This window comes from Acipenser ruthenus, chromosome 49, assembly GCF_902713425.1.
Source record: "Acipenser ruthenus chromosome 49, fAciRut3.2 maternal haplotype, whole genome shotgun sequence".
Taxonomy (NCBI): Eukaryota; Metazoa; Chordata; class Actinopteri; order Acipenseriformes; family Acipenseridae; genus Acipenser; species Acipenser ruthenus.
Window position 1 is genome coordinate 7,024,139 of NC_081237.1, and position 23,582 is coordinate 7,047,720.

General features: G+C 45.6%; 2 protein-coding genes across 5 annotated transcripts in view; one reads left to right on the top strand and one right to left on the bottom strand.

Moving 5' to 3' along the window:
* Positions 1–568: 568 nt before the first annotated feature.
* On the top strand, positions 569–22,062 carry LOC131696586 (anoctamin-8-like). 3 transcript variants are annotated; one of them, XM_059015269.1, is made up of 19 exons: positions 569–584; positions 1,079–1,394; positions 8,348–8,458; positions 8,700–8,832; positions 9,703–9,841; positions 9,999–10,095; positions 10,254–10,370; positions 10,605–10,732; positions 10,938–11,099; positions 11,430–11,582; positions 11,660–11,786; positions 12,271–12,326; positions 12,599–12,673; positions 13,427–13,561; positions 14,398–15,108; positions 15,671–15,862; positions 16,507–16,638; positions 17,239–17,349; positions 17,798–22,062. In XM_059015269.1, exons 2-19 carry the CDS (start codon positions 1,208–1,210, stop codon positions 18,449–18,451), a joined length of 3,420 nt encoding a protein of 1,139 aa, XP_058871252.1. In that variant the 5' UTR covers positions 569–584; positions 1,079–1,207; the 3' UTR covers positions 18,452–22,062. The 3 variants fall into 3 exon arrangements, with proteins under 3 accessions (XP_058871252.1, XP_058871253.1, XP_058871254.1); XM_059015271.1 differs by lacking the exons at positions 569–584; positions 1,079–1,394 and adding an exon at positions 7,570–7,660; XM_059015270.1 differs by lacking the exons at positions 569–584; positions 13,427–13,561 and having other exon boundaries at positions 931–1,394.
* Positions 22,063–23,362: 1,300 nt separating this feature from the next.
* Positions 23,363–23,582, bottom strand: part of LOC117401234 (DET1- and DDB1-associated protein 1) — a 4,348-nt gene continuing 4,128 nt past the window's right edge. For both annotated transcript variants that reach the window (XM_034001774.3, XM_034001775.3), the window contains exon 5: positions 23,363–23,582. This exon is cut by the window's right edge and continues 1,182 nt beyond it. The gene's annotated coding sequence lies outside the window, so the exon portion shown is untranslated.

Sequence of the window (23,582 nt, forward strand, 5' to 3'; positions counted from 1 at the left end):
GTGTATGTGCGGCAGTGCTTCAGAGTGCTTTCACACACGCACACGCACACGCACACGCACACACACGGTACTGTCTGTAAATGATGCAGGACTCACTGCAGCGGCCTGCTGTAAACTGCTGAGTCAGCAGAATGCACGCTGGAGCCTGCTCCCTCAAACTGCAGCCAGGAAATAAAAGGCATGACAACACCCGAATGCAAAACATTTGCAGTATTTCTCAATAATCGTACTTGTGAGATGGCACATGGTAAATGCTAAGCATCTCAAAAATAAAAAAATAAATAAAAAAATGTCCATCTCCTTACAATTTGATTATGAGCGCATCTTATTTCTATTGCTCGAATACTGTTTTTTTTTTAAATTTCTAGTTGCCTTCCATAGACATATATAACATAGGCTAGATTAACCAAGGCGTCTTTATGAACTCTTCTGGCAATGCACCGATGTGCAGTAATGGCACTGGCTTCTATAATGACTCTTAGGTCTATGGCAGTCAGCCAGACCCGAAGAGCAGCTCCTGATCCGAAGCACCTTACCACAGACTTGCATTCAACAACGACTGTAAACATCACAATAAGGCCGATGTAATTTGAAGCTCTTTAATTGTATGTTAATAGCCCTATAATAGAAGCCTGTGTGCGGGTATCAGGTATCCCTTACAGGGAGGCTGAGAACATGACATCAAGTTCGTTATTCTTTTAAAGAAAGCGCTGCTATAATGCCTGCCCCAGACTAACCTCATGGGCTCCCCGTCCTGTTTTCCTTCTTTGAAATCCTCGTTTTCTAAGCGGCGTGTTCTCAATAGAGAATTACGCTGCTGTTTCTAACCTGGGAGGGGAGCGTATAAATGTATCAATAAGTTATCTTTATTATGCCTTAGTAATGTATGTGTGTGGAGGCTTGTTATAATGTCTATACAGGCCTGTCCGAGTACAACTGTTCGGCGCTTAGTATTATTGCGTATAGTACAGCCAATGTATTTCCAATGCAGAAAATGTGTCTCGGGAGGCGAGGAGAACCAGACCATCTTTAATGTGTGTGTAACTGTCTACTCCCTCTCTCTTTGTCCCTCCTCCAGAGTGAGGCTCGCTCCGGAGCTCTATCTATCTGCATGCAGCCCGCCGCAGCCGGGATGAAGCGCAACAACCTTCACTTCACTTTCATATGCATTTAACCCCCCATCTCTGCTCTGCACGGCCGAGTCCTCATGCTACCCCGACCCCAAGATACAGCACCCGCTCCCCATCAGCACACCATGCCCGAGACGGGAGCGGCAGCTGCCCCTGCAGCCGCAGGCAGCAACGCGGACGCCGAGACCCGACACAGGCATCGCTCGCAAGCGGAGGGAGAGAGAGCAGAACCGGCTACCCAGACAGCCTCCACCGGAGTCCTGGGTGAGTCTATGGAAAAAAAAATGCTTACGCTGAAGAAGCAAGGGAATTTTGATAAATAATAAAAATACTACACAAAATCAGGAACAATAAAAATGAGTGGTCTGCAAACAGCTACCGACATGAAGCGTGTTTTGCAATATGCATACAGAGTACGATGTGTAGCATTATTGGCTTTTGTCTCATGCGCCCTAGCCTGCGATAACTGCACACAGGTGGTTATTAGTACTGTATAATATTGCTGTCACTAATAATAATAATAATAATAATAATAATAATAATAATAATAATGCACTTTACTGTAGCGGTGTTTTATGTTAAGGTCACAGACAGTACTGGTAATATAACCACCGGGTGAGATACCGCATGGCAATATATTCAATGCGTATAATTGGATTATTTTGCGCATTTATTTTTTGTGATTAAAGTTTTTTAATAATATTTAGAATGCTATGCGCAGAATTAGCTATCTCGATCCAATACAACTCTTTTTCTTCGTCTGCAAATCGTTTTGAGCGATTGTGCTGTGCGGTATGATATTGTAAATAACTTTTTAGCCTGGGCAAGGAAGGCACCTCTGTACAGGTTACATCATTGTTCACCAGATGTCCGCTTAACTGTGTTCTCGGTGTAGCCATTACTAGAACGTTTGAACGGCTTCTGTTGAGAAGTCAGACGAAACGTTTCAAGAAGGTCGTTTAGTTGCGTGAATTACGCGTTGTTCCTGTTTTTATGTTTCGTCCTAATAATGCGATAACTGCATTTTCGGCCTTTGAATGCATCAGTACCTTGGTTTTGAGGTTATCGATGGGCCTGGTAATGTTGCACATTGCAGTGCAATGTAACGCGTTCGTTTTCACGGCACTGCTCTCTCTGCTAATCGTTATCATGGTTATATATATATAATGTGGTAATTTTGTAATGGGGTTTGGAATGCAAACAGCACGCCTGATCGCTGCTTGTGTTTGTGTGTGTGGAGGCGCCGCGTGCTGCAGGATGATGCAGTGTGCCGACCGTCAGCCTTCTTGAAGGGGACACGTTACCAATGCAAGGTAATGCACGGTACATCTTAAAGGGGCACGCTCCCTATTCAAACTTTCCGAGGTGTAGCCTTTTTATTTCAGTCCGGTTGCTTCTGATAACTTCCGCGATACAGTGCGGTCATGGAATTTTTATGAGGTGTATGCGATCTTGGTTGTAAATTTAAGTTAAAGGGAGAAATATGTATACTACCGGTGTGATGTCAGCATATGGTACCCTGTGTGAACACGTGTGTCTGCTGGAGACAGCCGGCTCCTTGTTCAAGGTGCAGCTCTCATTGATTGGAGATTACAGGTAGCTGTAAGAACAGGTGTACACATGCTCTTCTGACAGGTATGCGTGAAGGCGGGTAATTACACTTTGTTTTCTTTTTAATTGCTGACGCTTGAAGTACTGGTTTCCCTAGTCAGGTGAGTTGATGGTTTCTGGAAACCATCAGAGGACCAAGGGGGAAGATCTCATGGTGTGTGACTGTAGCACGTTCCTTAAGAAGCACACACACACACACACACACACACACACACACACACACACACACATATATATATATATAACCTGGTCGGTTATGTATATTCCACCTGGCGCTCCCCCAGCACAGCGTTGCTTACTTTTTCAACATCATGCTTTCATATCCCCTTCATTACATCATTCATTACATCATTGTGGACAGCAGTGTGGAGTAGTGGTTAGGGCTCTGGACTCTTGACCGGAGGGTTGTGGGTTCAATCCCAGGTGGGGGAACTGCTGCTGTACCCTTGAGCAAGGTACTTTACCTAGATTGCTCCAGTAAAAACCCAACTGTATAAATGGGTAACTGTATGTAAAAATAATGTGATATCTTGTAACAATTGTAAGTCACCCTGGATAAGGGCGTCTGCTAAGAAATAAATAATAATAATAATTCATGACATCGTTCATGACATCACTCATTACATCATTCATGACATCAAGTTAATCGGAGCTGCATCACAGGAAGTGGTTTGTCACGAGGAAGTAGCAGCGTCGTGAATTGCGTATTCAAGGCTGAAGTATAGAATCCAGTCAACGGAACCCAGCGATCTCCAGCAGACGATCAGGGCTTCCGGTTCCATTAAGGAAATGGATTTTAAAGTCTTTGGCCAGCGCTCCTTGAAACAGCTCTTTACCTTTCATGCCGTCCTCCACCTGCAGGGCGTTTCACAGCTGTCTCTTACACTTGCAAACATTAGCTGCTACGTGATCTCATTAGAAGTCATGGTGATGAAAACAGAATGCTGCTTTTAGCCAGATTAGCACAGCTTCTGTGGTTCTGCGCCTGGTTGCAACAGAGTTCATCCAGATTGTTATTCACCACAAGGCAAGCAGATTTAGCTGTCTGAATTAATTCATCTCCTATTATGACTTGCATCCATTTCATCATCTATTTCCTGATTGAAAATAAGCCAGAGTCTTGAGCATAATAAACTGGCAGGTTAGCGATTCAGTGACTGGATTGCTGAGGTGAATATCAAACTGCACAGATAACACTTTACTTGTGGATTCTTTGTGTGGCTTTTTTCAAACTGTGTTAGTTTGTCCGGTGCACTGTCGGTTTGCATTGCTAGGATCTCCATGTCAGTGTGTATAAATCAAAGTGATATCTCATTGGGTTTCATCACATACACACACATATGCAGAATTACACACACACACAGAAATAGAAAACTCACAGTACACTCACATACACTTACGTACCTTGTCCGTATCTTGTCTTTATATTAAAAGTTGGTCTTCTCATACTTTTGTCTATAGTGACGTATTCCTCACAAAGAGAGTAAAGCATGTGTGTAGCTTGTGAGCCCTGGTGCTCCCTCCCAAGGGCAGTTCAACTGGCAAACAGCACTGCAACAATGGAAGAAGCCATGTATTGTGAGCCTGCAGGTCTGAGCCTGTAAGCACAGTACTGCTAAATGTCTCTGTACTGTCTGACAGACTCAGGGACTAGTTAGAACACAAACCTGGACTCACGTGCAGTGCTATATTGCACCCATGTGCATTGCTCTCCACTTCCAAACACAGAAGGCATCAGGTTGCACAGCTATAGGAATATATCTGAAATATATGTTTTTTGGGGGGCCCAGCTAAAATATATACATATATTGTGCTTCATATACAAGTTGCATCTCCCTGTTTCAGTCTTGATGGCCGGCACAGTAGATCTGACAGACTTTGATACAGGGCTGATAGCAGGCGCTCGATTGGCAGGTGCTTCTGTATCCAGGACTGATGAATCTTCGGTCCATTCCGGAGCCCTGGCAGGGCTGCAGATTTGCATGAACATTCCTGTACACCTTGCAGACTTGTTGCCCTGCACTGCTATTGACAGTGCTATGGCATTTCCCATTTTACATCCAACCCTTGTGCATACTTTACCTTACATGCAATGACCAGCTAAACCTCATTCCTCTTCATTCTGCACGCACAGCAGCAGACGAAACTAAAAACATTACAACTCGGATTGAAACCTAAAGAAGAAACAACTGCATAACTACTGAAACCTAGGCCGCAGGTTCAGACAGGCCAGCCCTCCGTGAGATATCCTGACCCTGCTCCCCCAGCTCAGCCTGTGGCTAACGCTCTCAAACACTGCAGCCCTGCACAAGCCCTCAGTCAGCCCCCTGACTCCCAACCCTGCAGCTGTGCAGATAGACTCGCTACAGAGATAGGCAGCAGATGTAATCGTCTCTCTCCCTGTCCCCCACGAGATTCCTCCAGGCACTGCCAGTGCCAGGAGCTTAGTGGGCAGAGTGTGGGCCTCCACAATGCAGGCACTGTCTCTCCAAGCCATGCCCTGCCAGGAGGCACCATTTCAGGGACTCTGAATTCAAACCAGGGGGTGGTGGTGGGGGGGTATTATGAAAAACCTATTGTCTCGCATAACATAAAAGGATTTTAGTTTTTCAAATGCTTAATGGAATTTGAACGCTGGAGCAGGATTTCTGAAAGGGTAGCTGGTAAAATCCCTGAAGTTAATGAAGCTTTTGTTCCTGCTGTTGTCGTCTGAGGAAAAACAAACCCCACCCTGTGTATCAACAGACAGGGCCTTGGCCTGAAAAACACAAACTTGCAGGAAGACCAACACCAGGGTTTCTCTTGGGACCTGAAGCCAGGTTGACTTTTAAACAAATAGCATAGCTGAATAAGCAGCAGTGTGTACTGCATTGAGATTTACTGCTTGTCAACTACAATTGAATACAGAATGCCACATGATGAACTGCCTTCTCTCCTTGTACGTGTTGAATACCTAAGGACTGGTGCAGCAACGTGTTACTAACTGGGTAACTACCAATGGCTCATGCTCTTGCATGCTCACTACTGGTATGTGTGTCATTGGAAATTGTCTGTACCCTGGGGATACCCTTCTATTTATACTGAAAACATGTAGTTTAATCAGATGGGGCCCATTTTATCTGTTCCCTTTTATCTGTTCTTATGAAATTGGCCAATTTCCATCAAAACAGGTCTTGCCACTTGATCTGCATGATTCACACCTGTTAGAAATGACATTTCCAACTGCGCTACGGTCAGAGAAACAGTGACAATGGCACTAGTCATAATGAAGTGTAGAAAGCAGATTCCACCCTATTGAATCGAGTCTCATTGAAAGTTGCTGTAGTGTGCCCAGCCCTGCTTGGGCACACACCTGGAATGTGAGCTCATATGGTTTCCCATTGTGAACAAAGGAGCCATTCTCCTTATCTCATTCTCCAGAGCACAGCGGTTTGCGTGCGGTGTGCTGTGAATGATGTTTTCTCGATGAGAACAGCAGGTTCAAAGTGATCCTGCGGCACACCTGTGGAGTCACAGTCGCGCTAACGGTCAACACATTTCAAACAGAAAGAGCAAGTCACTTTTTTGTGACGTGTTCCGTCATTCCGAGTGCTTGAACTCGGATGATGTGTTGTTTTTTTTTTGGAAGGTGTTCTGGCTGTGAGCTGCTCTGCAGTTGTGGTTGCCTGCCATAGACATAGCTGAGATCACCCAAGGTGTCTTTGTATTTGTGATCCGCAGAACTCTGATGCATTGCTGGCAGCAAAAACCAAAGGGAGATTGATACGATCACAAGATGGCGCTGGTGTCCGTCAGTTTGTAAAAATCTCACGAATCGTACCTGAAGGGTGAAATTGTCCCCCACACGTTCGCTACCTTCAAAACTGCACTTTAGAGAACTCAGGGGCTGACGGAAGTATGGAACAGAATTGTGAAATATCTTGTTAGTTACAACCACTGCAGCGAGGCCAAGTGTCTGAGTGATTTTGTCTTTTTTTTTTTTCATAAACCCTTGAAAATGTAGTGCAGCATTGTGAAAGACAGCTGGTTCTTTCATTCCTGAATAGAACGTTTAAATAAAGAGCCGAGAGAGAGAGATAGAGAGAGCTGTTATCTGACAATTGGGATTCAAATGAGATGCTCACCATGCAAACCAAGAGAGGCAGAAACTCAGATAAAAATGCTGCATTACAGGAAAGTAAATGAATCATTTTACAGACAGGGGCCTGTATCTGGGCAAATTGCAGGCAAATTGCCCACTCCGTAGTAAATATAGGACAGGGCAATTTGTCCGCAGTGAAGAATTGGGCCCCAATTATTCTATATATAAGGGCAAATCCTGGTAAATAAAACTATAGGTGAAGTTACTATTCTTAAAGTTTCCCATAGTAAAAACATAGCAAAGTGTAATAGATAGTGAAAGCATGGTAAAACCCAGGGAAATATGACAAAGCATTTTTAAAATAAGGCAAACCACGGTCAACTACAGTAAATGCATGGTATAACCATGGGAAATCTGCAAAGTTACCATGGAAATGTGCAGTGCTAAACTTCTATAAAGGTACATAGGGGCACAGGTTTTGCTTAAAATATAATACTGACTCTGGAATGTCTCAAAACTGGCATTTAAAAGAGGGGAGGCTGAAATTCCAATAGAGATCCACAGGGATCATCTTCATCGTGTTCCATGACGAAACTGTTCCAAAGAATTCCTAAAACAGGATCTAAGAGGATCTAATCAGGAATTTAATCCGTTTTAAGAGCTGGAGCGTTAACGTTTACCGTTCTGAAACACACACCCCTGCTCTCAGGGGTAGCAGATACTGCTGCTAATTTAGGTCTGAGAATACAGTGTTCCTCTGATGAGGCCTTAGCCAGCGCTATGGAGACAGAGGCCAGTCAAACACACAGACACCGCCTGTGCTTGAGTCATCTGTGAGGTAATTTAACAAAGCTTTCTTTATGCTCTGCAAAAAAAAAACAGAAGCAGTATGCTAGTTCTTAGTAGAGGAGGCTGCTAATGTCATTGTGAATCTACACCCAGGATAAGCAAGGCTGGATTTTATTTTGATAACTCGCCCCTGGGTTCTATCAGCCTGTGCGTGGTTATCCAGGGGATACCCCTAAAATTAAGACGGTGACGCAGTCCGGGGGGGTGGGGGGGGTTAGTGCTATAAAATGAATCTTCCTGTCGGGTATAAGATGATCAAATCAACCCTCTTGGTCAAGTAGTTTTTATATGACTGTCAATGAGGTTTCACCTGGATTTTAACAACAAAAAGGAGTCCCTTTTAAACGGGTCAAATATTGAAGGCTGTCCGGTACAAAGCATGAGCTGTGTGACACAGAGGCTGTTTTCAAAGTCCTCAGGCAGCTGGACAGGAAGGGGTTAACTGCTGCGTCTCCCCCCTAGGCTCGGGTTACAGTATACAGATGAGTGATATTTAGATCGTGAGGGGGGAGGGGGGAGGGTCTGTGTCCCAGCTTGGGACGTCCCATCTGGGCTCCACTCCAGGTCTGGCTCATGTCTCTGCTGAGTTACTGGCTGACCCAGTCTCCCTGTCTCTCTTCTCTCTGTTTCTCTTCCCCTGCCTCCCCCACCCCCAACATCTCTCTTCCTCCCCCAGATAAGCTCTTTGGAAAGAGGTTGCTGCAGGCTGGACGCTACATGATGTCCCACAAATCCTGGATGAAGACCGTGCCTACGGAGAACTGTGACGTACTGATGACATTTGCAGGTGCAGTAAGAGATCTCTCTCTCCCTCTCTCTCTCTGTCTCTGTCTCTCTCTTCCTCTCTCTCGCTCTCTCCCTCTCTCTCTCTTGCTCTCTCTGTCTCTGTCTCTCTCTCCCTCTCTCTCTCTCTCTCTCTCCCTCTCTCTCCCCAGTGCAAACAGGCCTTACCAACCAAGAACAACATCTAGGTGTCTTCGGAAGGACTTCCTGTTTTGTCTTGCTGACTTCCTGTTTGCTTCCCCCAGAATCCACAGACGACCACACGTTGCTATGGTTACTGAACCACATTCGGCTGGGCATCCCGGAGCTGATCATCCAGATCCGGCACCACAAACACACCCGAGTCCACGCCTTCTTCGTCACGGCGACCTACGAGAAGTGAGTGTCCAGCATCGCTGTTGATCTGTAAGCGTCCGCTGCCTTCCAGCTTTAGCTGATCACAGCTGGTATGAATCCAGCAGGTAGTTTCCTTCTCTTGGTTAAAAGACGCTCTCCCTCAGGACCGCACTGTCCGAACGCGGTCTTCTCTTAGCACTGAGATCCCTGCAGCCAGAGTCTGTCACTCTCAGTTGCAGCCATTTTCAAACCCCAGACTTCTCTCAGCAGAATAATCCCTTCACTGGGCAAATTCTTGACACTAATCTGCCTCTTTCTGTCACCTAGAGCCAATCACATCACCGCTGCCACTGGTAATTCATAGTTTACCAGTGGCAATCCTGACCTGAACACCCCCTGCCTTCCATACAGACCCAGGCATCAGGGTGTAACAGGCTGCTAGTGAGTTAGAGGTAACAATCCCCACCCCAGCTACATTTTTCAAAGATTTCAGTGCAGTTTGCACAATTTCCAACCAGTTCATGATCCCCATTAACTTAATTGTTTAAAGTTCTCTAGTCCTATAAAAGGCAGTTTGTACATTTTGAAATCCCTGGTGTAAACTTTTCAGCACTGTGTAGCTATATAGAAAGACATATATAAAATATTGTTGAATGCGCAGTGCAGGATGCGCAGTGCAGGATGTGCAGTGCAGGATGTGCAGTGCAGGATGCGCAGTGCAGGATGCGCAGTGCAGGATGCGCAGTGAAGAATGCGCAGTGCAGGATGCGCAGTACAGGATGCGCAGTGCAGGATGCGCAGTGAAGAATGCGCAGTGAAGAATGCGCAGTGCAGGATGCGCAGTACAGGATGCGCAGTGCAGGATGCGCAGTGCAGGATGTGCAGTGTACTGAATGCTGATTGTCTTGGCAGCCTGCTGCGGGGGGCGGAGGAGGTGGGGCTGCGCAAACCTGTCAAACCCGAGTTCGGGGGCGGGACTCGCAACTTCTCCTGCGAGGAGGACTACATCTACGAGAACATCGAGAACGAGATCTGCTTCTTCAGCTCGCAGGTCAGCTGACCGTCTCTCTTACCTGTTCATTCTCCTGCCTACTCCTTCAGCAAACAAAATTTAACCGTACAGTCGCTCCGATTTTTAACCTAGCTCGTTTTATTCAATTTCGCCCTCACTGATAACCCTTCACCTTCCCCACCTGCCCCCTCTACAGGAGAGACAGAGCATCATCCGCTACTGGCTGGAGAACCTGCGGGCGAAACAGGGCGAGTCGCTGCACAACCTCCACTTCCTGGAAGGGCAGCCAATCCGTGAGTAGCATTCATATTGGCTTCCTGTTTTAGCAAGATAGCGTTTCCAGATTCAAACTGGAATCTCAATGACCTCATCGGTTTTGGCTTCGTGAAAAAAAGAATGCAAAAAGAATCCTCTTGAATCAAGACTTATTCTCGCTGTCTTCCTTCTGCAGTACCGGAGCTGGCCGCTAGGGGCGTCATCCAGCAGCTCTTCCCGCTCCACGAACAGAGGATTCTAAGCCAGCTCATGAAGTCCTGGGTGCAAGCTGTGTGTGAGAAACAGCCGCTAGGTACCGTAAACACCACCACCTTCCCTTCACAAACCAGTCTTTTCACTTGACTGTTTCACGACTGACAGCCCGGTCGATGGAAATAAATGTCAATGCATCCTGTGTAAAAGCTTCAGTCCGGGTTGACATAACCACCGTGTGTAAGGCTAGTGTGTAAGGCCTGCGAGTTACCCCAGTAGCGCCCCCTAGCTCCTAATGCCACTTTAGGTGTGTAATGCTGTGTCTGTCTGGCAGATGATATCTGTGATTATTTCGGTGTGAAGATCGCCATGTACTTTGCCTGGCTGGGCTTCTACACCACCTCCATGCTCTACCCGGCCATCATCGGCTTCATTCTGTGGATGCTGACCGAGTCTGACCAGGTGAGTGGTTAAGCACTTCCTGCGCTGTAGGTCAAACCCACCCCACTAGACCACGTGACTTTCAGAACAGGTACCAGGATGCAGCGTTTTACTTGAGACTTTAGTATATCCTGAAATATCGTACAAAATTGTGACCAGGGACCAGTTGAGCACGCCTGTGTGTGTGTCACCGCCGGGCTGACGGGGGCTGTGTTTGTGTTACCAGACGAGCAGGGATATCTGCTGCGTGGTCTTCGCTCTCTTCAACGTGGTCTGGGCCACTCTCTTCCTGGAGCGGTGGAAGCGCCGGGGGGCGGAGCTTGCCTACAAGTGGGGGACGCTGGACACGCCCGCTGAGAGCCTGGAAGAGCCACGCCCACAGTTCCGGGTAAATAAGAAAGGAGCGGAGCGCCTGAGCAACTGGAGAGCCGAAAGAATAAGAAATCACAGAGAAAGAGGCATGAGCTGTTGGCAGGTAGAAGACCATTGCCTATGGCACAGAACAGCGGTGTAGAATCTTTCACTATGGGGTGTGTTCGGGGGTAGCTTTTTGCTATCCGGGGGCTTGATTGAATAGGAGCAGAAATCAGGAGCAGTATTTTTACTGAATCTACCCCTAGATAGAGATGAGTGGCTAAGAGATCAGGGATAATGGAAGCTGGATAAGGAAAGAGGGATAGGGGAGGGCTGAGCTGTATTGCTGTGTGCTGTATTGCAGGGAGTGAAGCGGCTGAGCCCGATCACTGGCTGTGAGGAGTTCTACTACCCCCCCTGGAAGAGAATGCTGTTCCAGTACCTGGTCAGCCTCCCCGTGTGCCTCTTCTGTCTGTGCTTTGTCTTCCTGGCCATGCTCATCTGCTTCGAGCTGCAGGTCAGTGGTAAAAGCATTGCCCCTTTAGTCTGGCGTTTCAGTTCTGAGATGTCCCTCACGCTGCTTTCTGTCCACAGGAGTTTGTGATGGGGATCAAGGAGCTTCCTCAAGTGACCAGGTTCATCCCCAAAATCATACTGGCCATCACTGTGACAGCCTGCGACGATGTCTACAGGAAGATTGCCTGCTGGCTCAATGATAGGGGTATGTAACACGGGTACAGTACCACGCAGACAGCGTGAGACCACGATCTCTGATCAGTGGTAACGTAACAGCCGATCAAGGCAATTATACAGCTATGGCCAAAAGCTTTGCATCAGCCTGTAGAATTAACTAATTTTGCTTCATAAAATCAAATGAAACCTGCTGAATAGTGTGACGTTAACATATTGAATTACACACTGCTTTGTAGTTTTCCATATACTTAACAGAAAAATGGGACATTTCAAAACATGAAATACTGTACTACTATTGTGGCTTCCGGTAGACTTTTGCAATATCAAGTTGTACTGTCTATGATTACATGATGTTAAATAAAATGTCTAAATTATGTTCATATAGTTTATTTTTATTTATCCTGAAATTCGATGTGATGCAAAACTTTGAATTTCAGTATTCCCTTTCCTTGTGCGTTCACATCCAGATCACTGTTGTGTGTACAATGATGTCTTTATTTTTCCCATTCTAGAAAACTACAGACTCCAGAGTACCTTTGAGAAAAACCTCATTATCAAAATCGTTCTAGTAAGTCTCTCGTAACTGAGTTTGAAAGCGATCAGTACAATAGGTTTCGTCTGCCCTTGAGCTATTACTGTAGTCAGCTTTATTTAATCTTCAAAACATCAGTACAAAGCAATAGGCACACTGGTAATGCAATTAGTTATTAGCTAATATTCAGTTATTATTATTATTATTATTATTATTATTATTATTATTATTATTATTATTATTATTATTATTATTATTATTCCGTGGATTTGTGCTTGACTGTAATGATTTTTTGTCTTCTGTTCCAGTTTCAGTTTGTCAATTCTTATCTCAGCCTTTTCTACATCGGGTTCTATCTCAAAGACATGGAGCGTCTGAAAGAGGTGAGGCTGTCGAACGCAGTGCCAGGGTTTGTAAAAACATGTGCGAAACTTTCAGATCCGTTTCAGAGCGTTCAGATAACAGAAGCACATGAATACAGCAGTGCCGTGGCATCACAGATCGGTGTGATCAGTTATCCTACCTCGTGTGTTCTTCTTGGTGGGTGAGCGTTTGCTCCGGTACTATTTCCTACAGACAGCAGAGGTGCAGTGGAGCCGGAACTCGCATGATAGACAGGCTAAGTCCCATGACTCACATCTCCTGCACAGCTGTCCCATTCAGCCTGAGAAGAGCTTCAGGAACTTCTTCTGTTGTCAGCTACAGCAGCAGTGGAATCCTCGGTCTGAAAACTCGTCTCGGACGTCATCGTTCTGCCGCTGACACACATAAATAAAGCATTCTCACCAGACGGAGAAAGGCGCTTGGTGGAAATACTTGTAGATGCATGTGTTGCTAGCAGTTCGGTATACCGATGAAATGTGAATTTGTGTATATTGTTTAGTGGCGTTGCAGTGCCTTCAGATTTAGAACACCACATCACTGCTGGTAATCGACAGCTGCTTTTCCTAGCCTAACCCTTTCTCTCTGCCTCACAGCCCCCCTTTCTGATCTTCAAACCTCCTTTCTTTAGATTGTAACTGTGATTTAGTGCTCACTGACGGGAGAGGGATGCTGGCTAATTCTCCACTCTCCTGTAGCAGGGTTTATTTGTGTTTTGTTTGATCTCCTCTTCGCTCCCCTCCGTCCCCCCCCAGCTCCTGCTTGTTTTCTCCCTGTCTTCAAGCCTCTTGAGACAGACCAAAGACGCCCTGCTGCCCTTCCTCTGCCTCAAACTCCAGCTCCTCGTCATCTTCATAAAGCAGGGCCTGTGTGCCCGCTCCAGGTCTAAAGTATGGCAGTGTTGGTCTGCCTGCCTGCCTGCCTGCCTGCCTGTCTGTCTGTCTGTCTGTCTGTCAGCACACAGTGACTGCATGAGCCTCGCTCTCTTTCACACATTGTTGCACAAACAGCAGCTTGAAAAACTCTATATCAAATGCAATCTCAGTGTGTACAAACACAGCTGTGTTTTTTTCTACTAAGCCTATAGCGCCACCTGGTGGTAAAGTAGGGTTATTATGCTCACAGCCAGCTGTCCAGGTGCCTCTGACACATACTCTGACCACCTAACTTGATTCTGAATATAATTACAAAACATACATTGCCAGTGACACGTGGTTTTCAGTGTACACCATACTTACAGGGGCAGGAATCCCAGGCTGTTTAATGCAGCTTATATAGCAACCAGCAGCCTGTCTCTCTGCAAAGGGGCTGTTTTGAGGGCCAGTTTGTGTGTGAGCCTGAGCTTTGAGTGATGCAGTTTTAATAGCGCAGTGTCCCGCACAGAGGTGTATTTTGTATCTCCTGTAAAACATCATTATTATTTTTTCTAGCAGTGGTACCTGAATTGTGGTACAATGCATGCTTTTCCATTAAGAGGCTGGAGATGCTGGGAATCTGTTTTTTGGTTGTTGATACAAAATACATTTTGATATGAATTAAACAAACAGACCAAACAGGCTCCCAGATTGCAGCGATTGACCAAAGCGTTTGTCTGCTTGACTCGTTTGCGGAAATTCAGCAGAATCGTGTGTTAATACAACACTGTAGCCCTGTGGGACACTGCAGCTTTGTAACACAGGGCCTGTTGTCTCTCTAAGTATCCACTGTGCTTCTTTCACCCCCTCAGATGCTGGCCACCCTGCTGATAATCCGTCAGTTCCTTCAGAATGTCAAGGAGGTGCTGCAGCCCTACCTGTATGAGAGGCACAAGCTGGGGGAGCTGACCCCGAAGGTGCTGTGGGATCTCCTCCTCTCCTCGGTGCTTAAATATGGGCGCATGGCCGCGGGAAAGGCCCAGGCTTCGCCCTCGGAGGAGGCCTCTCCGGGTCCAGGGAGCGGGGAGAAGAAGTGTCTGAACGGGGGGTGCGGGGTCCCAGACGAGGAAGAGGCGGAGGAGGAGGGGGGGGAGCAGGAGAGGCAGAGCGAGGATGAGGTGGAGAGCCTCATGGACTGCGGCCTCAAGCTGAGGAAGGTGAGCTTCATCGAGAAGGCGGAGCGGAAGGGGGTCGCCATGGCGATGCAGCTGGAGGACAGCTTCCTGGAGGAGGGCAGCCCCACCATGGTGGAGAAGGGCATGGACCCAGCCTCGGTGTTCGAGCTCTGCGATGACATCGACAACGGCTACCTCGAAACCAAGGAGGCCCCCGGAGAGATCCTGGTGGCCCCGCTGGCCCCCGGCGGGGATGCGCCCGTCTCGCTGCGGCAAAGGAAGAGGGGCCACTCTGCGGAGAGGGAGGAGTCCAAAACCAAGAGAGAGTCCTGGATCGACCCCCCCAAAGAGACCTTCTCCTCCCGGCTCACCCAGGCGGAGGTAGAGAGCTGTATGAAGAAATACGAGGTGAGCGGAGAGCCACTCAAACCTCCTCATGTGTGTCGAGGAATTAGATTAAGTACCGTGGCAGATAGGGTTCATAAAACGCTTCCCTGTGGTGCTTTAGTACACTTTGCTGTGCTCTTACCAGGGAAGTAAGACTCCCATTGCATAGCACTTTGATCCAATCCCCGGTTGTACGATGACTCTAATAAGACACACCTGAGCTTGTTACCTCTTCACTGTGGCTAATCAAGCTTGTATTCAAATCTGGAATGGGTCAAACTGATATGCAATGGGAGTCTTATTTCCATCCCTGTTTTACCACAGTAAACTGCAGTTAACTTTTAAAAGGCTGAATCCCCCATATTCATTGAGACCCTCCAACAAGCATTGCGAATGTACCGTTTGTATATAAATGCAGCTAGCTTCCTAAAGTGTCCATGGGCCTCTCTTAAAGGTAAGTGCAGTGATCCAGCTGGGATGTGGAGAGCCGGCTCAGGGTGTGTGCGCGTGTGTGTGCGGGTCTGTGTGTGTGCGTGTGTGTGTGCTCCGAAGGGCTGAGTGTGGGCTGTGTTTTTCCCTGCAGGACACCTTCCAGGATTACCAGGAGATGTTCATCCAGTTTGGATACGTGGTGCTCTTCTCGTCAGCGTTCCCCCTGGCCGCCATGTGCGCGATCATCAACAACATCATCGAGATCCGCAGCGATGCCTTCAAGCTGTGCACCGGGCTGCAGAGGCCCTTCGGACAGCGAGTCGAGAGCATCGGGCAGTGGCAGGTGAGAGGCTGTGACAGGATAGCGTCAGGAAGGAAGCTGCAGTGAAAGTGAAGCAAAACAGACTCAAGAAAAGGTTCAAACAAAACACAAAGACTTACACAAAATACACCTTTCGGCTATTATTGGCATTGGCTATCCCTCAAGAAACAAAGGTTTCCTTTATATAGCATGTGGCTGGGACTTGATTGATGATGAGTTATTCAATCTAGACCCAGCCACATTCCTCACGTGAATCCAGCAGGGACGGAATTAACCCCACCCCTGCCAAACTTAAATTCAAAATAAAGCATCTTTATTTCAACACAAAGCCCGCTCTATTGACCACAGAGGGATAGAACGCACACACACCTGTAAGTTCAACTGATAGAAAAGAAAGTCTGGTTAACCCTAAATCAGACTTGGCATTCAGATTACTTTCCTTGCATCAAGCTTGGCACATTTTGCAACGCAGAGTAGTCAGTCAGCACGGCCATTCAGTTGCTGGATTTGAGCGAATGCAGCACCTTCCAGTTTGAGTCCTGGCTATTCAACGCTAGCTCCTTGGCACAGTTGTTGTGTACGGTATATACCCCAGGACTAGGGTGATCGAAGGTGGGCAGTGGAACAGCTGGCACTCCCAAGGCATGTTTTTTTTTTGTTCACAGAACGTGATGGAGGCCATGGGCTTTGTTGCCATTGTTGTAAACTGTTACCTGATTAGTCAGTGTGGGCAGCTACAGCGCCTGTTCCCCTGGCTCAGCCCAGAGATGGCCATCATCTCCATTGTCATCCTGGAGGTAAAGAAATGTTCATCTTATCTAACATTCAGATTCATGTATATGGAGAAATGAATACAGGTGCATTAAAGTAACCACACTAACTACAGCTGTGGCCAAATGTTTTGCATCCCCCTGTAGAACTGACACATGCTGCTTCAGAAAGTCGAATGAAACCTGCTGAATAATGTTACATTAACATATTGAATGATTACATACCGCTTTGTAGTTTTCCATATACTTAACGAAGAATTTGACATTTCAAAATCTAACATGAAACACTGTACTACTATTGTGGCTTCCGGTAGACTTTTGCGATATCATTTTGATTACATGATGTTAAATAAAAGATCTAAGCTATGTTCATATATATATATTTTTTTTTTAATTATGTCTCAATCCTAAAATTGTAGGTGACGGGAAGCTTTTGGCCAGAGCTGTAACGACTGTGTAAATGCACAGTAATCAGAGACACTTAATGCAAAGTGTTACTAATAATTCTTGCACTGTGAAGGGGTGCTTGTGTGAGTTGCTTCAGTGTCTTTGTTGGACTGGATTTCAGCAGTGTGGTTTCAGCGCTCTCTCAGTGAATGTGTCTGGTGTCTCTCACTGTCTCCACAGCACTTTGCTGTCCTGCTGAAGTACATCATTCACGTTGCAATCCCAGACATCCCTTCCTGGGTGGCTGATGAAATGGCAAAGCTGGAGTATCAACGCAGGGAAGCCTTCAAGGTAACAAAGTGACGCAATGCTCCAGGCTACCACTGGGTGACCCTGAGGGAGTGTGTGCCAGGCATCTACAGCTGCTTGCAGGAATGAACAGAAATATCCAGGAAAATGAATGGGTCTGTTCTGTACAGTAGTTCATGTTTTATAATGGAAATATAATTGTGCTTCTAAATGTTAGTAATAGAAATGAGTCTTAACTAATTAAGCAACTGGGGGAATAACAGCTGATAAGTTATTGTAAATTAAAATGAACCGGTGTTGATAGCTATTATGGGATCGTGTTTAAACACTTTCAAGTGTGCTGTTCCGCGGCACGTTGGGGCCTCTGCTGGTCTCGCTGTCTCTCAGTGGTGTGTGTGTGTGTGTGTGTGTGTGTGTGTGTGTGTGTGTGTGTGTGTGTGTCTCCATGTGTCACCGTGTGTCTCCATCTCCCTCTCTCTCCTCCTTGCAGAAGCACGAGCGGCAGGCTCAGCAGCACTTCCAGCAACAGCAGCGCAGGAAGAGGGAGGAGGAGGAGAGGCAGAGGCAGGCGGAGCACCACGCCAGACGGGAGAGGGACAAGGACGAGGGCCGGGGGACGGACTCCTCGGTGGGGGAGCACCATCACGACAAGGGCCACAAGCCCCGCTCCGGAGGGGGCTCCGACAAGCCCAAGAGGCCAAGCTCCCTGCTGGCCACCAACAACGTGATGAAGCTGAAGCAGATCATCCCCCTGCAGAGCAAGTTCAACTCGGGCACGGCCCGGTCGCCACAGTCCCCCACGGGCGGCAGCGAGCCCAAACTCCCCGGCTTCCTCAGCTTCAAGTTCCTGAAGTCTCCCGAGAACAAGAAGGAGGCAGCAGCAGCAGCAGCAGCAGCAGCAGCCACTGTCAACGAGAAGAGCCATTCCCCCACCAAGTCCTTCAATCCAGGGAAACTCTTCAACTTCGGGAAATCTGAAGGGGGCCCCTGTGCCAACGGGGCCCAGGCCAGACCCGGGGGGGACGGCCCGCCGGACAAACTGCCCACCAAGTCGGACCTGAACGGGGCGCCGGAGGAAATGCCTTCGACGGACTCCGAACCCGCCCACGGCGCTGAGCCCGAGCTGCCAGGCTCCAAAAACTAAACGCAAAAAGAACGCCGTTTTAACTTTAAAAAAAAAAAAAAAAAAAAATCTAAAGGGAAGAAATCCGAGTTGATCACGCTGCTGCCGCACCTCCTTTTCTGTTCGGGAGAGTTGATTGGGACCGTCGTTGGGGGTCAGTCTGGGTTGAGGCTAGAGGAGAGCCATGTGACCGGTCAGCCTGCGTGGACACAGATGGATGTGAGGAAATGGAGAGATGATGATGAACCCCACCTCCTCTCCCCCCCCTCTCCCCTCCTTCATCGCAATACTTGTGGGACTGCATAAGCTGTGATTCTCAGATGGTTTTCAAACCTTTTCTGAAGCGCGTTGTTTTTTTTCTTTAATTCTTATTATTCCGCAGGGTGCAAAGGTGCTACGGATTGATCCGGTTTGAAAATGTTGACGTCGAACCAAAGACTCAGAGTGTCTCCGTTAGGTCGCTCGTTACAAGAAAATGATGTGTTTTATAAATTTCCCATTTCCGATTTTATTAAACACAGCCCATTCTTACAGGTGTTCAAACTAAAGAAAGCAAACAGTTTTTATCCAGTTTCAAATTGCTGTTCAAATCTCCAAAGATGGTCTGTTCAAGGTGTTTGAAATGTGCTTGAGAAAAAAAAAAAAACATTGTTTCAAATAGGGCAAGTGCCTAAATAAATACAAGCCACTGCCAGCACAGTGCTCGTCAGAGAAGTGCTGATAAGAAGCTCATACCTGTACATTTAAGAGCCTTGAAATACAACAGGTCTTTGTTTCCAGGTGATGACTAATATATATAATCTCAAATGAAATAATGTACTATACAGAAGAATAAGGAAAATACATGGATAATTAGGATGCCTGGATGCCTCAAGGTTAAAATAGAAAGGTACCTCCACTGTTTGTTTTCAGACACACTTTCCCTTGACAATAGTATGTTGCCACTTTTGAGCAAAAACCAGTTTGACTGTGTATATTTATAACATTTCCCATTCAGAATAGAAGACGTCAGCGTTTTCAATGGAATTGATGGATTTGTAATGACGCCTCCTATTGGATCTGGAGCCAGGCAGAGCATGCTGGGAGCCGTCCTGGTTTACACTGGCTGTGCCGCAGACACTCCCATAGCTTTGTGCGTCTTGTTTTTACTTAGCGTCGCTGGAGTTCTGTGAATACGTATGGTAAACTGGGATTACTGGCCATTGCAGTGTAAATCAATTCAATACCAGTTACCGGGCACCCTCTCAAACCTGGAACCTGCGTGAGGAAGGAGGGTTCCTGAAATATGCCGAATGAAGAATGCTGGTGTGGTTTTTTTATTTCGTGTGCAAAGACAGTCAAAGGCTAGGGTAGCTTTTCCATGTAGCAGCACTCCCTGTTCCGTGCTGGGTGAGAGGACCCTGAGACAGAGACTGTACAGGCAAAGGGAGGGGAGGCGCCAGCCCGCCTCATGCCACATGCAACAGCAGGATTTCATTATTTACTGTACGTGGTTTTAGAAACGAGTGTCTTTAGAGTCGCTCTGTTTGTACGTCTTGGTGCGGTCTGATTGATTGATTGATTGATTGATTGATTGATTTATATGCACATTGTTTCTTATTATTTTTGGAGTTCTTTTCTTTCTGTTGTTATTGTTTGGATCTTCTTTAGATAAATGATTTGCCAAAGCAACACTGAAACCAGGAATCTGGTAGGGCTTGGATTACAAAGAGCCATATCTCTGTAAAACAGAAGGGAAACTGGTATCTAGCGCAGTTCCAGTTCTGGGCAGCAGGTGGTGCCATTACCCAACTTAAAAATGTTACAAAACAATTCAGATAGGAGATGTTCAGCCACAATACCATTTGTTTTTTTTCCACATCCCTTAGGAGGGGAAATGGTGCACATGATCTTTGGAATTTGGGTCTAAAGTTGTTGTGGCTTATGGTATTAAAAAGATCATGATGTATGCTTTTTTTTTTTTTTTTTTTTTGATGAAAACAATACGAAATGCGTGGTGGAAAAAATATATATACAAAAAATAAACTAAATTAAAAATCTTCACATATAACTAACCCATCATCATCTGATCAGTCTGACATTAATGCAAACTCACTTATTGTCACTCTGAAGTTTCAACACACTCATGCAACACAGACGATTCAACCATGGACCAAAGCAATGAAAAAAAACAGAAAAAAAACATGGCTGCAAACGTCAAGCGAATGGAATTCTGGGAAAGGAATTCCGTGAATTGGATTCTACCTCCCGAGCAATATTCCTGTATAAAAACTTCCATACAGAAAAGCTGTGCACCTGTCAGAGGGCCTTACATATTTCCTTACGCCTAGTTAGAAGGCGAAATATATATATATATATATTTACAAAGTGTTATTTACAATGTGATGACTTGATTATGACACTGGAGTCTGAGAAAAGTCCATTCTTACTAGTGCTGAAATGGTACCGAAGCCCATATATGTGAATGGAAATGGATTTTAATCAGTTACAGAACCCCTAGACTATTTATTTATTTATTTATTTATTTTTGCTTTGGAGGCTTAAGGAAACGTGCCCAGTACAGATAGAATTAGCCATCAGAGGGGTGAATTTGTATCTTCAGCAGCAATATTGTAATCTGGCAACATCACTCTACTGCCCAAATGGAGCCTCCGGCTGTCAAGTGTGGAACCAGAGAAAGACATTGAATTTGTAAGCTGGCAAAGTATGTATGATGAGTAGGGGGTGGAATGGACGGATCGCAGATGGACGTGCCGAGAGTCTGATAGAGGGAATCAGTATTGGGGTTTGAGATAAAGGGCAACACTTTTAAATGATGAATTATTGAAAGCCATTTTTTCTTCTAAAGTCTGTTTTTCTGAATAAGAAATCCAGTGTGACATTCGTGAAACTGTTCCGGAACGCCGTCGGATTCTTTGGCAGCAGTCAAGGTGACTGATTGGTTGGTTTATTTGTGAACAGCCAATCACATGCCTTTTTTTTAAACATTAAACCGCTGTGTGATCACAGGTATGTGGATTGATGGGCGTGTGCTGTATATAATGAAAGGGGGGCAGGGATGTGTAGGGGGGGGGGGGTCACAGGTGAAAGACTAGCGCCTGCACGCCAGGAGATTTAATAAAATGTTTCTGTTTGAGGTCTTCATAAAATACATTGTGTGCTCTTCCAAATAACTACTGTACAAAGAATTTTACGGGGCTCTTTTAAGGGAAAAAAAAGGGATTATTTATTTCTTTTAATTTATTTTGTCATATTTTTGTAAGATCTGCAAACAAAAATAAAAACAATACAAATTAAACAATGGTGTTTTGGAGTTTTTATTCAATCCTGGAACACACACACACACACATGAATGAAAACATATATAACTAGGGAGCAGCTAAGGTAAAGATGATCTTTTAAAAACAAGTAACACCCCTTAAAAAAAAAAAAACTGGCTGCCCTGTACTCTCCATACTCAGTATTTTTTTGTACAGCAACATTCTACTAAAAAAACACTTTTGCATTGAGCATTTTTAAGAACACCTGTATTTATCTTAAGATCAGAGCTGTCATGTATTGTCCAGATCAGTATAAACACAATTTAAAAAAAAAAAAAAAAACCTAAATCAACAACAGAACACAAAACAAAATGACGACTGGAGTAACAGCAGACCCAAACATCTCTTAAAACACCACGATATTTACAAAGTGGTAGCCAATGCAAGGACCAGCACATCGATTGATAGTCTTCAGAGAAGGGAATGGAGATAATACAGGGTTTCTCCTCACTGCAGATCTCGTCTGCCTTCTCCAATGCAAAGTTGTCAACTATCCCTTTTTCAGTATGAACTGTGCCTTTATCTGAAGCTTTGTCCCTCATTAAGGAGAATGCCGCCATCACCTACCGGCTCGTAACGAAGTCCCTGACTGCCCTCTGTCTCGGCACTCCATTACTTAAGAAGCCCAAGAGTGTGAATCGAGATCTTTGAAACCAGAAGTGTAACTTTAAACACTCCATCACAAACGTAGATGAGCTGACGATTTCAGTGAACAGCTTTTACAAACGCAAAGAAAACATGTTTCTGAAATGTATTAGTAACTAGAACAGGTTGTTTTGTGTTTGTTGCGCTTGGTGTGCAGGGGTTCATGGAAATGCATGAACATAATAATAAAATCTACCAGATTTCCTTTGTTTTTTTTTTTAAAAAGTATACAATAATTAACTAGGGGGCACTAGAAATGTTCAAGCCGCTTCACTCAGGTCTGAGAAACTGCTGTGAAAGTTTGGTGTTTTCTCCAGCCCCCCTTCCTATGGACAGGACCCTTGCCTCCTGGACCCCACCCCTTGTTGTTACACTCCAGGCACAAACAGCACTAATTAAAAAAAAACAAAAAAACACACACATCTTTTTACCAGGACTTTCAGCGAAATATATATATTTCCTCGGAAGGATCATCTGGCAGGAGACATGTACAGAAAACATATTCTAAAGCTGCTGTATATGGGAACAAGACCCGAGTTGCACTAGCCTCTATTAGCAAGCAGAGAAGCTACAACACAGTGCAGTTTGGATCAACAGTTTAAGATCAGACAGCTATCTGTACACTGCAAACTCACCAAATGACATTTTTATTTATTTGTATGTACACACACACACATGGCATTAGCAACCACGCCACAAAGCACACTGTTTAAGGGCAGGTCAGGTTTTGCAGTTACAGTTTGTCTCACAGTGCAGTAAAGACATGACACTTTGAAAGTTACCCAATGGTACGACAGTGAAAGCACTTTAGGTACGGGGAGAGCTCGCTGATTGGAAACTTTCTCGAAGGTTATTTTTTTTATTCTGGTTTTGTTTTGCTCAGTTAAGAAAATGTGCAACACTGAAGACACTGAGACTCAATAGTGAAAACGCTTTTAGTGTTACTACATACAACGCCACAGAATGCTTTATAGTTAAGGGTGATGAATGTGCATAAAATTAATATCATTTTTTTTTTTTTTTTTAATTCCAGAGCTTTATTAAGAGATTTGACTGAACAAAATGTTACCGAGCTTTGAAAATCACCCCCAGTGTGACTAGGGCACCTTGGTTTGGCTACCCAATGATGCATCGGTTTGCTAACTGATGATTGGGCTAAACCAAGATCACCTGACCGCTAGCTGCAC